Here is a 13877-nt window from a genome sequence, read left to right as displayed (position 1 = left end):
GCATTCCTCTGACCATTGTGGAATGATTCTTCTAAAATGGTTGATAATTCAAAACCCCAACATTATAATTTTGCTCAGTATTTTACCAAATCCTTTGAACACAGGCAAAGACAAAGTTTGTTTGGCCTTTTCCACTGTGAAATAAAATAGAAATTCACCAGCCCTTGACTATGAACTGGCACTTCTGTTGGAATGGGAGTTCATCTCAAAGAATACTGTTTAATGCTTTAAACTTTGTTTGAACAATCAGCGAGGCGTAACAAATGGCAGCATATAATGCAAGACCTATATCTATATTTATACATGTATATTGAGGAAGAAATTTTCTAACTTCTATAGGTAACTTTGAAAGTCTCCAAAATATAAATATTCAAAAGCAAGCCAGCTGATCATCATTCTAAGGTGTAAATTAAAACAACCATGAATGCACTGCTCTGCCATCTACTTCATGGTTATTTCCAGTACATTATAACATAGCGTACAAAGGTTACATTAACATAGTGGAGTCAGAGTAGCAGCAAACCAAATGTGGATTTCCTGTGTGTCGTGATCCATGACAATTAAGTGCATTCATATTCATTAGGGGTAACCTTATCCATGCTTCAAGAAAACAATCAGTCCCTTTACCCAAGAGAGAAATAATGAGAGGCGTAAAGATGAGCAGGGGGCCGGATTTAGTCAACACTCGCACAGTCATGCTCGCCGCACACACACACACACACACACACATACACACACCCAAAGGTGGCGTTCTCCCTGCATGGACCTTGCCATCCGTAGGAGGCAACTCGGACATAAAGCACTGGTGCCTTACATGCTGGTCCGAGATTCAGCCATTTGAAAACACCCACAGGGCAAGCCTGGCCTCACTTACGTCCCCTCGGCACCAGTTGGCCTTTCTGAGTGGAGAGGCTGACTTGACTCCCCACAGCTTGCTGGAGACTGCGGAGACCGACTTCACAGCTCTGCAATCACTCGAGGGATAACAGCATGGCTGTCCATAACACACTCGAACATTATTCATATTAAATGTGCATCTATGATAAGCTTAGCACATTACACATCTATCTATGGTTCCTTAGTGTATGCATCACTAATGTCTCTGTGTAAGCCGACTGAGTCAAACCAACATGTCAAGCGGATGCGGCTGGTTTGATCCTTTCTTCTTCTCAACGGGAGAGGAGCGTAGCTTTGAAGGTAAATGTCCACTGTATCAACAGATGGGTGTCTTGAGCAGCGCATTTTAGTTAGCGCACACAGCTCTTTGTGTTTTTTTTCCCTAAAATTGGTTAATTCAGGGATGCAGCGGTTAAGCTGGTGGTAGCACACAGATTAAATGAAAGGTCTTCCGGGGCCATGCTAGCAGCTCCTTCCAGGGTGAACATAAAAAAGTATTCTACTTATCTGATGACCATTTAATATGCACCATTCATTGATTCACATTAAGAAACATCTCCTCAACAGCGGGCTGGTAAATAATTTAAAGGATCTGCTGTCGCTCAGGGTTCCGTTGCAATAGTGGGACCAAATTAACATTGAACATCCCGTTTAAAGAGAGAAGGCGGAGAATTTGGGCAAAAAGTAGAGACAGGCCTTAAAAAAAAAAAGAATCTGTGAGGGCTCGTAATGAAGGACTCGAGAGCCAATCAGGGCTCAACAGGGTGGATAGACAAATAAATAGACAAGAAATAGAGTAAACTGTATGAACATTATGTTCATCGTTAAGGCATTCCAGGTGCATGTAAACCGGTTTTCAGTTCATTAGGAACTCTCTATTTGGGGTCACGTCACATAAAAGAGCAACCAGGGCCACAAACATGAAATACATTTTTATAGCATTACCTTAACAGAGAAAACACATGATTTTGTAGAATCTGTCATGATTCCACTTCAAACAATCACAAAAAACTAGTGCACATTATCTGAAAGATGACTTTCACTCTGGTCCTTCCCATCCCCCTTTTGCTAGACTGAATTAATGGATTCCATCATTTTCTTGCAAAGAAATAAGTGCACGGTAAATGCTATTGTGGCAAAATGATTGCACGGTATTTCCAGCTGTCCATATCTGTTGTGTGTGTGCTAGAAGTTTGAACTTTCATACAGCAATGTCCAGAGGATAACCAACCAAACACAGTGACAGAGTGATGTTGATGTCCTCTTTTGATTTCGACGAACCTTCTCATCATTGTGCCAGTAGTAAGAGACACTCTAAAAAGCACTTTGAGCTGTGATATTTGTGGATATCACTCTGGAACATTTCCAGGCACAAGGCACAGTTTGCAGTGTGTGAAGAAAGTGACTAACCTGACAGGGTTACTAGTGAGAGACACTCTGAGCGACTCCAGGCAAATGAGCAGCTTTTCCTCCGTGATGCCAGAACGCAGCTCGTGGACATATTCTTGGGATGAAAGTGTACACTCGTGCTTGCTGTTCCTGAGTCCTCCCTGAAAACAAAATACCAACAGGACAGTTATTAGATTACCATCATGAAGTAAAACACCTTGGTAATGTCTTCAAAACTAACAAGGGTAATCGGTAGCAATAGAAAGTTGTGAACACAGTTGAAGGACATCAATGTTTGATTTGCATCAACATCTTCTTAAACACACAGAAAGGTTACTGAACGATTAAAGACCGATAGAATCTGAAGAAACCTTCATTTTCTGTCATATTAAATGAGACCATAAAGACCATAAAGAGGACTTTGCTGCATAAGTGGCTTGTTTCCTCAGTAGCTGTCGTTATTATTTGGATACTCAAGAAGATGGAAAGCTGGCCAAAACGTCTGTTTTCGAAATAGGATGAGTGAGCGTCTAGAGATGAGTTGGCCGATTTCTCTTTCTCTCAATCAGCCAATATTCGAATGACGGTCTATACTCACAGAGAGCCAAACGCAGGCTCGACATTCTATCTGCAGCGCCTCCTGCTTAAAGTAAATGGATTCCTGTGTTTAATCTCCACACAGGGCTCTAGAGAGATGCTGCTACACCGACGCTTACACAACCTATTGGCAGCAATACACACAATTACACCCCGACAGGGAAACGTATATCTGCACACTCACTCTCCCAGCGCACAGTGTCGTCAACATAGTACATTAGATCGCGCTACGGAAAGAGTGAATGTATGGTCTGACACTGTTGCCATGCAGTCCAGCAACCAACATGCATTTTGAGGGATACAAATGAAAGAGCTTTGGCGTGCAAATTGAATAATTGTCCTACATTTGCTCTACTCCCAGAACAAGCTCCAAGATTAAATAGGTGTATAAATCTGGTTTTTTTAGGTTCTGTTGTCAAAATGAGCTACATTTCAGGTGGGGGTTGAGTCAAGGTACTTTACAAAAGAAAATGAGCAAACGCACCGCAGGAAAGGAATCGCATGTGCCTGAACCGGACTGCTAGACCAAATCATCCACTCTGTGTTCATCCCTTGAATGCTGGCTCCCCACACAGCTGAGCTGTGCTAATAGGCAGTTTGGTAAGTAATAAGCTAGCTCATTTATCTGGAGAAAAGAGAGGCCTGCTGCTCTCCTGCAATGCACAGTCAACATGAAAGAACCATTTATTGTTTTGTTGTTGTTGTTGTTTTGTTTTTTTGTTGCAAAAAGCAGAGGCAGTCTAACAACAGCATGCTACTAATAACTCCGTGCTTTAGGTGTAAACTGAGCTCACGGTGTGATTGGCTCAGTAATGAGTGGAAGTGTTTATTTGATAAAGACGTTTTTACACCTGTAGGAGGGATTCCTACTGAAACCAATTACCAGCGGTGGCTCTTCTACAACTAGTGTCAAAATGACTTTTATTAAATGTAAGCTCACACAGTACAGTTTATCTATGAATAGGGCATGAAAACAAGGATCTACTAATGTCATTCCACTTAATTTCACCATTTATTTTATTATGCTTGGCTGAACCATTAGTATTTTTTCTATTATTATTATCTGCCTTGGCTTCCCACATGTTCATCTGCTCTGCTATTGCAATACGAACACTTCAGAAACAAGCGTAAAGTCCCAAACCAAGGAAAACCTTCGAGTGTGCTTTATTTTCCAGCGTTCCAAACTATAGTTTGATTTTTCTATAAATGCATTCCTGTGTTTCTGTATTTTCTCATCTTCATCTATACAAACACTTACGCCATTCATCTTTTTCTCAAGCACCGTTGTGTGAATGTGGAGGAGTGCGTGGCTTAGCTTTTATCCGACTGAAAGTAGCTATTAGACCAGAGGGAGATAAGAAATCCTTCTCGTTACTATCTAGATCTTTCAACTATTACCTTCCACGGGACTCTTTGTTGCACATTTTTGCCGCACGCATTTTTGATATTGACGAAGAAAATAATAAAAAAATGATGAGACCCGACATACACTTTGTGAAAGCTCAATTAATCAGAGCAGAGACAGACATTCCAGACACTTAACGAAACCCCAGGGTGAAATGTCGGCACTTTGAGTGTTCAAGGTTAAAGTTAGACAGTGATGTAAAACTTTATAGTAAGCACAACCGTCTTCTCTTTTCTGCGTGTTTAAGTACTTCAATGTGCTTTGAATTCCTTGAGTGGCAGTGCTTCATTTTTGAAACAAAGTCTTGAAGTAATGTCAGTCGTGTCTGACTCACTTTTGAACATTTTCTTCAAGAATTCAAGGTAACACAGAGAGAGAGTCATTGATATACTAATGGTCATTTTGTGGGAGAATTATTCCTTGACAGCATTTTCAATCACAGCTAAATAATCTTCACATATTTCTTTGAAAAGGATTCTCAAACAGGGTGCAACAAAGGTATGCCTCCGAACGTTACTCATGAAGACGTCTAAAGAAGGCGTGTACCACACTCTGAATTAATGTCATGATGCGATATTCTTTTTAATATGTGCAACAGATGACATTTCTTTTCTGTTGATGAATGAAGAATTCCCTACGACTGCAATTTGCTGTTCAACCTTGTGTTGTACAATGACGATAAATTATCTTTGAACCTTGAAATGAACTCATATCACCAAACATGACATACTAAGAGCCTAACCTTTATTTCAGTTATGATGCCCATTGTCAATATAACAGTATGCAGTGCAAAGGATTTTGGGGATCTCTGGTCTAGCCTCCATCTGAACTTGTGCCTGAACTGTATCTGGATCATTAGGCAGCTCCACAGATGTCCCGTCGAACTGCGCAAAAGTCCTTTTAGTATAACAGGCCTATGATCCTATTAAGAAGAAGGTGGAAACTACGGTTTTCATTATCCAATGAGGCTAATACTCCCTGGACAAAGACCTACCAGAGGCCTTGGACCAGAACTATTCCTACAACCGATCCAATCATGCAAGTAATTCAGGATCAACATGAAGTACGTGTAAGTGTCCATTGTCCTCCAAAAAGGAGAGGGAAAACAAAACAAACAACGGTAATCACAGTTGTATCGCAGTCAAATCCCCGACTGTTTTCTCTGTAGCAAAGACTGGTGTTTTGAAATGCACTGCTGTCTGCATTGGATCGGTTTCGATGAATAACAAATGCTAAAACAACACAGTGGGGTCGACAGTAGAGAGGTATTATGTCTCCACCGTGCTGCATAAAGTTTCAAAGATAATGGCCGGTGATGTGTATTAAAGCCACAGTGCTGGGTTTCATGCAAGTCTGAAGACCAATCACCTGCCATTTGGCCGAGGCGGCTTTGTCTAGGACAGCTTGCAAGCGTGAGTAAGAACTCGGGTTCAAATTGAACTGAAACTTTAGACATTATGGATAAAACTTTAACTGTAAATATATGCAGTTTTGACTAAGTAATCAGGCCTACACAACACAAATGTTGACCCAAACATAGCAAGAGAACACACTGTATAAGAAAAAGCACTCGCAACCTCAAATGTAAATCATTGCGATTCCCTTTTTGGACGTGGCTGATTAAGAGGCTGCAGTTTCAGAACATTACTTCCAATAATACACAGGGCAGTGAGAGGAAAACACATCAGCCACTTTGTATTTATCTTCTTACTTCTCCGGAGTTCCCAGCAGGCATACCACTATGTCCAGAAAAACGAGCGCTCTGGTTTCACCGCGTGCTCAGACCTCCGGAAACCAAAGACTCTGACCACGAACTGCTTTTTCATGACCCTAGCCCAAATCAATGGAATCCTTTGGGATAATATCAACATTACACCACCAAACCAGCAGCAGAGAAACAATCTGAGGATTAGAGGGAGGTGGCATTACCTGCTGGCTATTGGGTAATAGAGTTTCCCCCTTCAGGCCCACAAAAATGGTCAACAGAAGAAAATGGTCAAAAAGAGGCCCTAGAGGAAGGGAGTCAGGGATGAGGGAGAGAGATGTTGTGTGTGTGGGTGGTGTGTGATGAAGTAGTAAGACGTAAAACGTGAAGGAAGCAGAGGGTGAAGGAGATGTGAGGAAAAAGTAGGGGTCAGACACAAAGACATAAGATGTGTATGGGGGAGAAAGGGCAGGGCAGAGAGATAGAGCATCAGGAGACAACCTACACAGTAGAGGACAGACACAGCCTTTTGACCACAGGCCTAAAGCCTCATCTCCTGACGCTTATTGAATCCCCTATTTGCCGATCACAGTATTTCCTGCCAAAGAAAATAGTGCTGGGAGCAATTACTTCGGTGAGCCTGTCAATTTCATTTTGGGGGGTTAGGGGAGCATTGGTGCTCACTCCCTCCCCCTGCATCACCTCTGTGTCCCTTTCTCTATGCCACGGGGAGTGACAGAGTGCTGTGCTTTCTATCGAGGGCAGGGCAGGGAGACAATGCCAAGGCGGCGGCACCTCCACATGTCATCTTCACCTGTAATGAGCCTATAACAAGCTGGCAGCTTCCTCAGTGCCCGGTGCTCGGCACACTCAGGCAGACTGATAGATACATTATTCAGCTTCTTTGTCAGCTTACTGGAAAAACCACACGGCTGCAATGTGTCTGGCCTGGAAGCCAGAGCCGGGAGATAGCTGATACAGCTACCGCTCCTTCCATTCTGTCTGCCTCGCTCTGTCTCACTCAAGACATATATATACGCACTCTTCAGAACAATGTTTTCCCAACTCCGTTATCTCTTCCAGTGTCGCCTGATCAAGAGCTACAATTAGCAAGCGAAGCAAAGAACAGTACCGCACTCGAGTCTGTGTCAGTCATCACAGCGTGAGATTAGCGCGTTACAATGATTCCGTTAGATGCCCCAGTGTGAAAATCATGACCCCACTGGACTCATTGCAGCACTTAATGCCATTTAAAGAAGAGCATAGATTTTGCAATCAGCTTATTCTGAAAGCTTATTTTAAGGAGACGCAGAAATGTCAAACCCGAGACTGCAGAACTGCGCACAGAAACAAATCCCTACATCTCCGACTAACTACTGATTAGATTATCTGAATATTACATACAGCTTTCTGAAGAGCGCCGATGTTAAAGCACTGCGTGTTTCACTGTTCTGAATAAAATAGTTCTGCACAGAAGTATGAGAACAAGTGAGAGAGTGTGCTCAAACTCCCTCACCCCTTCCTGATATTTCGAGGTGACAAAGATGACGGTTTACAACAACACCCTGCAGGTTGAACAAACAAAAAATAACTGCATGTGGGGGGGGGGGGGGGGGGGGGGAAAGTGATATGCAGGAACACATTCTGTAGGTGTGATTGTGGTATTGCATAAACAGAGGGCTTTGCAGAGTGGATTTTGAGGGAACATCCATGCACATCTACAACACTGTTCTTGGGAGGTAATGAATTTAGGACATGTTAGGACACACACACACAAAGCGCCCACCTACACTCAAAGAAAAGTCAGACAAAAAGTAAAAAGTGAAATAATGAAAAATCTAATTACTCATTCTTTGTGTGTAATTAATGAAAATTACTAGAGAGCCCTAACGCTCTTTGTGAAAGAGAATAATACAGATACAATCTTAGCAATTAGAGCGTATCGTGCTGTATGATAGCCACGTTACGACTTAATTTCCTGCTCATTAGTGGTTCGTTGATTAGTTGAGAGGAAAGATAGCACAAGAATTGGTAGAAGACAGTCTACAGTCAGGTAGATCCAAATGCCATGCCTCACCCTTTCCCTTATGATACAAACGTGACCTATGAACAACGCTGTCAACACAACTGTGCGAGGAAGGTTTGCACGCAACGAACACAAACACACACACACACACACGAGAAACGCGATATAAATGAGCAATCTTACATTTAACACAATCTAAAGTTTGGCATGTGTCGGTGGCAGCAGTGGGAAAGGTCAAAGGGAACACGGATCAGTTGAGATGCTGGTCGGCTGGACAATGAGTTTTCCCGAGCCCTACTTAAAGGACAGAGTCCTGCTGCCGGCAGATAAGACATTTCATCCAACCACCAAGACGCAGGGCTCCCAGCTCAGTGGGGGATTTCCCACCAGACCATGTGGTCAAGCAAGAGTTCTCTTTGCTAGAGATCATTTTCCAGGACTTTTCCAGGACATTTTCACTGATAATCTATCGCGCCATAGCCGTAAAGTAATATGTTCCTCTCTGTGGAACATTTAAAAGACATGCAGTCTACGGCTGTAACTTATCTGTGAAATAATCTCTTATAGGCTATCCTAACAAATTAGGGCGACCCCGGCTCCGCTAGTCGCATGTCGATGTGTCCTTGAGCAAGTCACTTAACCCCCGTATAGCTGTGCCTACGGTGTAAGAATGTGATAGAATCTGAATTGTAAGTCACTTTGGATAAAAGCGTCTGCTAAATGACTGTAATGTAATGTAAATTAGGACAAATTGATCATAGAAAAAATGTAGAAAGTTTATTGTGAAGCTACTGCTACAAAGAGTTAAACATCTCATAACAAGTTATGGTACATTTTACATTAACAATGCAGTATCGTGTTTGAAGAGACACTGCCAGTATTTAGCCGTTGTTTGACTCGCACTTCATTTTTACATATCTGACTCTCTAAACAATGCCCAGCGCACATTTGAAACCATTTCTCCGAGCCAGAGTTGGATCACAAATCTTAAACCTTTGCCGGCATCGTAGGCGTAGCTCATTCTCAGCTAAAGGAAATAGCAGAATGTTGACATATTATTACAGGACAGCACAATATTTTCCAGGACATTTTACTTTTTCTCTCATTTTCCAACGTTCCGTGTTTTCATGATCGAAGGTTTCCAGGTTTTCCAGGTGTGTGGAAAACCTTTTAAGAATTTGACCCCCTCTCTCTCCAATTCAGTCTATTACTCATTTTTCAATACTTTTTCCTATCTGTCTGTCGCTGCCTTCTCGCTTTGTCCGTACGGGGTGTTTTGAACGCTGGGTGACAGCCACAAAAAAATCTGTATATCTGCACTGTGACTATGTTCTTTTTGTATTTTTGTATTTTTTTCTTCCCTTTATCTTCTGCCTGTTGTGGCCAGAAAACAAAATCTACAGGCTGCTTTATCCTCTCATGTCTGCACAACTACAATTTTCTGATAACACGGACACAATTAGGCCTGCAACATTCTCTCAATAATCAGGCTAGTGGCATTACATATTGTGTCCAGACAAGACAAGCGAAACACAGCAGAGAGGCAGACTGAGAAGAAAACACAAAGAGAAGCAATGAGGAATTAGGCTGGAAACAGCATGAAAATAACACCGCAGGGTTCACTTTGTAAGAAACACTGGGCAGCGGCCAAAGCGCGCGCGCACGTGTGTGTGTGTGTGTGCATGTGTGTGTATGTGTTGATCCCCAAGCGAGGAAGAGGAAGAACACGCTGTGACAATGGCAACCACAAAACCTGAGGATATTAAACAATTCCATTCCCTTTTTTTCATTTCAACACAAAATATGCCCACAATAGTTTGTAATGGTTATTCAATTACAAGCAGGGGTATCCTCCTTCTATGTGGGTGCGTAAACACACTGAAAGGTCAGATATAAAATATGGGGCAGCTCAACCGTGGGGTTGAATATATATGAGATTTATTTATTCAGAACTAGAATTTATACAGGAAAATGTTTGTATTAAAAAAGGCCATGTTCTTATAAATGGGTTTTAAACTTTCAAAGACAACAGAAAGAGACAAGGCCCCTTGTTTCGTCTGGAATTAACTTGTCATGCAGTGATGAATAAAGGATGCTTCTCTTCTTAAAGTGAAAGCCGTACATGACTTCAGACATCAACACAATCAATGACAATGAAGAACAAAGAACTCAAATGCATTATTCCAGCCCCATCAGCAGTAACTACACCTAATAGCTAATAAAAGACATTTTATTTGTGCTGCATCACAAATAACAGGAATGTCTATTAGTATGTCTTGATGCAAGAGAATCTTAAAAAGACAAAAAAAAAAAAGAACATTAAATGTCATAACCTAAATATTCAACAAAGAAATGTTTATCTGAATGATGTTAAATGGCAACTGTTGATTAATTAATGTAACTTGTTTTTGTTGCATCATTAAACCACTGAAATCCTGCCAAAGTCAAAAGCAGAAGTCGGTTCAAAGTTAACCTGTTTGTGATACGTCCACCTTGACCCTTACCAGACTAACAACAAGGGCGATTGTGTTTACCTCTCCGAGAGTGGCCCAGCTCCCCCTTTCTCTCTTAACTTTCGCCTGACCCATGCCAGATAGTTCAGACTTTGGAGAGAAAACACACACACACACACACACACACACACACACACACACACACACACACACACACACACACACACACACACACACACACACACACACACACACACACACACACACACACACACACACACACACACACACACACACACACACACAACTGGCTGAGCCCCAGATGTGGACGAGGGGAGGGCAGGCCAACAGGCACCGTCAGCAAACTCTCTTGGCTTTAATCCCACTGAAAGTTGACCGACAAAGTACCATCCTCACTGTTTCAGATAGTCGCTGAAAGATGTCCACAATGTTTGCCCACGATTCAGCCAGGGACAGCTGGGTTCTTTATCATTGCAACCCCCGAGGGATAAAGCCGTCTCCATCAGGAAGGCGAGGTTGAGATCAGAACTAAAGTCTGCTTCCATGGTGTGAAAATAAAACTCCCAGATACTCACCAACAGTCCATGCAAACAAAGCCGAGTAACTGAACCATCGTAAACACTTTCAACTGAGGAGACTGTTACAAGGTTTTTTCAATAATCCTATAATAATCCTTGATTTTTTATTTTATTTATATGTTTTGTTCTTGTGAACAGAATAAAAGTCACTCTGTTACAAAACAACTCGAGACTTTTTCCTGATAATCAAATAAAAACATAGGGCCAGGAGAGAGAGGGATGGTGGGGAGCCACAATAAGATCAGCAAACAAATACATAAAGAAAACGTTGGCAGATCAAAGAGCTCCATTAAGAAAACTGTATATTTAAGCAACACAATGAACAGAGAAGACTTCTTGATAGAGACAAATTATTGCTGCAGAAACCAATCACTTATTCATTTATTCCCCTCACAATGTTGTCACAAAGGTAACAGGCTTGTAATATAATCTATTTAATCTTATTTCCCTATTTGTATTTTGTTCGCACCCTTGTTAACATGTTTTATACTTCTTGTGAATATAATGTCGGTGTTTTGGTTCATTTTGTAAAAAGAACAAAAGAACTGAATACAACGATGAGTAAAATGATGAAGACGAAACACTAAAGGGGCGATTGTGGCTAAGTGGATAGCAGGGCCGTCTTTCAATCAGAGGGTCAGCGGTTCGAACCCCGGCTCTGACTCCGCTAGTCGCATGTCGATGTGTCCTTGAGCAAGACACTTAACCCCAAAATTGCTCCCGTAGCTGTGCCTACGGTGTAGAAATGTGATAGACTCTGAATTGTAAGTCGCTTTGGATAAAAGCGTCTGCTAAATGACTGTAATGTAAAGCATTGGTTTACATGTTGTGCTACCTTGTCGTTCGGAATGTGTCTTCATCATTTCAAGTATTAATTGTGAAAATGTAATCACTTTGATATTACATCTTTATGTCATTTGTATATATGTTAACACCTTATTTTGAAAACCGTGTAGTTGTTCATTAACTTCACCAAGTGCATCACTGTCAGCTCGATCGAGGCCGCTTGAATACATTTAATGTCGGATGATTTGACCCAAACATTTTGAGTAATAAGAGGAAGTAACCTTAAGAATCAATTATCTCAAGTTAAAAAAGCTTGTTTTCTCGAGATAACGACATAATTAACTCTTATCGATATATATTTTTTTAAAATGTGGAAGCCGGTGTGAAAAGGTGGAAGCCGGTGGACTTTTGCACGCAATGTTTCTTTCAGTTATCAACAATAATAATTTGAATGTAAACATTATGAATGGAGCTTCAAAGCTTCAAACTATTCCCTTACAGCCCCAGTAATTACCCATAGAGCCAAAACTCCAGCAGCAAAGAGTTCTGCTCTCGTTAGCATAAAAAAAATGCAAATGCGCCTTTTTGGCAATTCTTTGGCTTTATCCCAAAAGAAAAAGGAGAGATAGAGAACGTGGACGAAGCGATTTGTAAGCTGTGCGATAAACATGTCAGGATTAAAGATGGAAACATCACACATATCCACTCCCTTCTTAAAACTCACTATCAAACTGAATACGCCGGTCTGCCACCAACTCCTTCCACAAAGAGCCGCCGGACCAAAACGGTGAGCAATGAACCCTCATCGGGGCTTTCACGAAGACAACAAATATTAAACAAAAGCAGTAAAGTCCAGTTGATTGTTTTGATGTATTGATCCCTACATTTTCAGTTTCATCTGTTTGTGTCTCTCATCAGCTTTTTTTTGGACGATCATTTTGTATATTGTTTTTATTAAAGCAATATCGTCAGTAGGGGAATTTCTACTTCGCCCAAACATAGCTAACACTAACATAATTGCTGACAGCGGGCAGCTTAACGAGTGCTATTTTGAAGAATAAAGTACCAAAAGTAAAAGTACACTGATTGTACAGAATGGCCCATTTCAAATAATACATTCATTATTACTATATTACTGTCAAAAATGAACTACTTTCAAACACGTAATATTACATCATTGTTTATTAGTTGATTTATATGTTGTATTAAGAATCTGAACAGTGGCTGTTAACTGATGTTATCAAATACACGTAGTGAAGTTAAAGGTACAATGTTTCCCTCTGACATGTGGTGGACTAGTAGTATACATTTACAGAGCTGGAAATACTAGTATAGTATAGTAAAGTAGGCTACTCGTACCTCAAAGTTGTACAGTACATGGGTAGCCTAAATGTACTTGGTCACAACACGGCGAGAACAAGAGCACACAATTGTTTACAAGAGTTCTTTATAGATTTAGCCTCTTCATTTTGCTCTCAAAGTGCAGCAGATTTATGCATTTAACTTTAAAATGTACATAATTTTATTCTGGGGCAGAATGGCCTCCGGACCGCTGTAGAGGGTCTGAGGTGACTATATAGTCTCAGAAACACCTGAGGTAAACACTGAACTCCATTACTCTTTGTCAAATAGTGTGATACATTTGTGCGTGTGTGTATTTAATCAAAGGCCATTAATGCAGCAGCTAATAAATGTCTCTCTAGAGGGAATGCTGTAAAGCTAGAATTACACATTTTCAGTATTTTGTGTCTGTGTGTGTATGTGTGTGTGTGTGTGTACGTGCACATATATTAATACGGTTCTACTCGCATTTGTGTGTGCTTGTGTGCCCGTGTTGGCACATGTACGGTTCTGGGGTTGTGTTTGTGTGCGGTGCAGAATATTCCTCTGAGCTGTTCTCCCTGCGCTTTGCAGGACTCACGTCTGCACTGAATTTCAATGACACCTCTATGAAGATAGGAGCAGATGTCAGCCAGCTCGCTGAAAGTCAGGTAGGAGAGAGTGAGGAAGGTAGAGTGAG

General features: G+C 41.3%; 1 protein-coding gene across 2 annotated transcripts in view; it reads right to left on the bottom strand.

The window, feature by feature from the left end:
* diaph2 (diaphanous-related formin 2) overlaps nucleotides 1-13877 on the bottom strand; it is a 345406-nt gene that overhangs the window by 247861 nt on the left and 83668 nt on the right. For both annotated transcript variants that reach the window (XM_076102904.1, XM_076102905.1), the window contains exon 7: nucleotides 2308-2447. In XM_076102904.1, coding sequence (XP_075959019.1) covers nucleotides 2308-2447 — 140 coding nt within the window. The remainder of the gene's footprint in view (nucleotides 1-2307; nucleotides 2448-13877) is intronic.

Source organism: Anarhichas minor, unplaced genomic scaffold (assembly GCF_050575085.1).
Source record: "Anarhichas minor isolate MPS153535 unplaced genomic scaffold, ASM5057508v1 ptg000028l, whole genome shotgun sequence".
NCBI classification, from domain to species: domain Eukaryota; kingdom Metazoa; phylum Chordata; class Actinopteri; order Perciformes; family Anarhichadidae; genus Anarhichas; species Anarhichas minor.
This window is presented reverse-complemented; position numbering and strand designations above follow the sequence as displayed.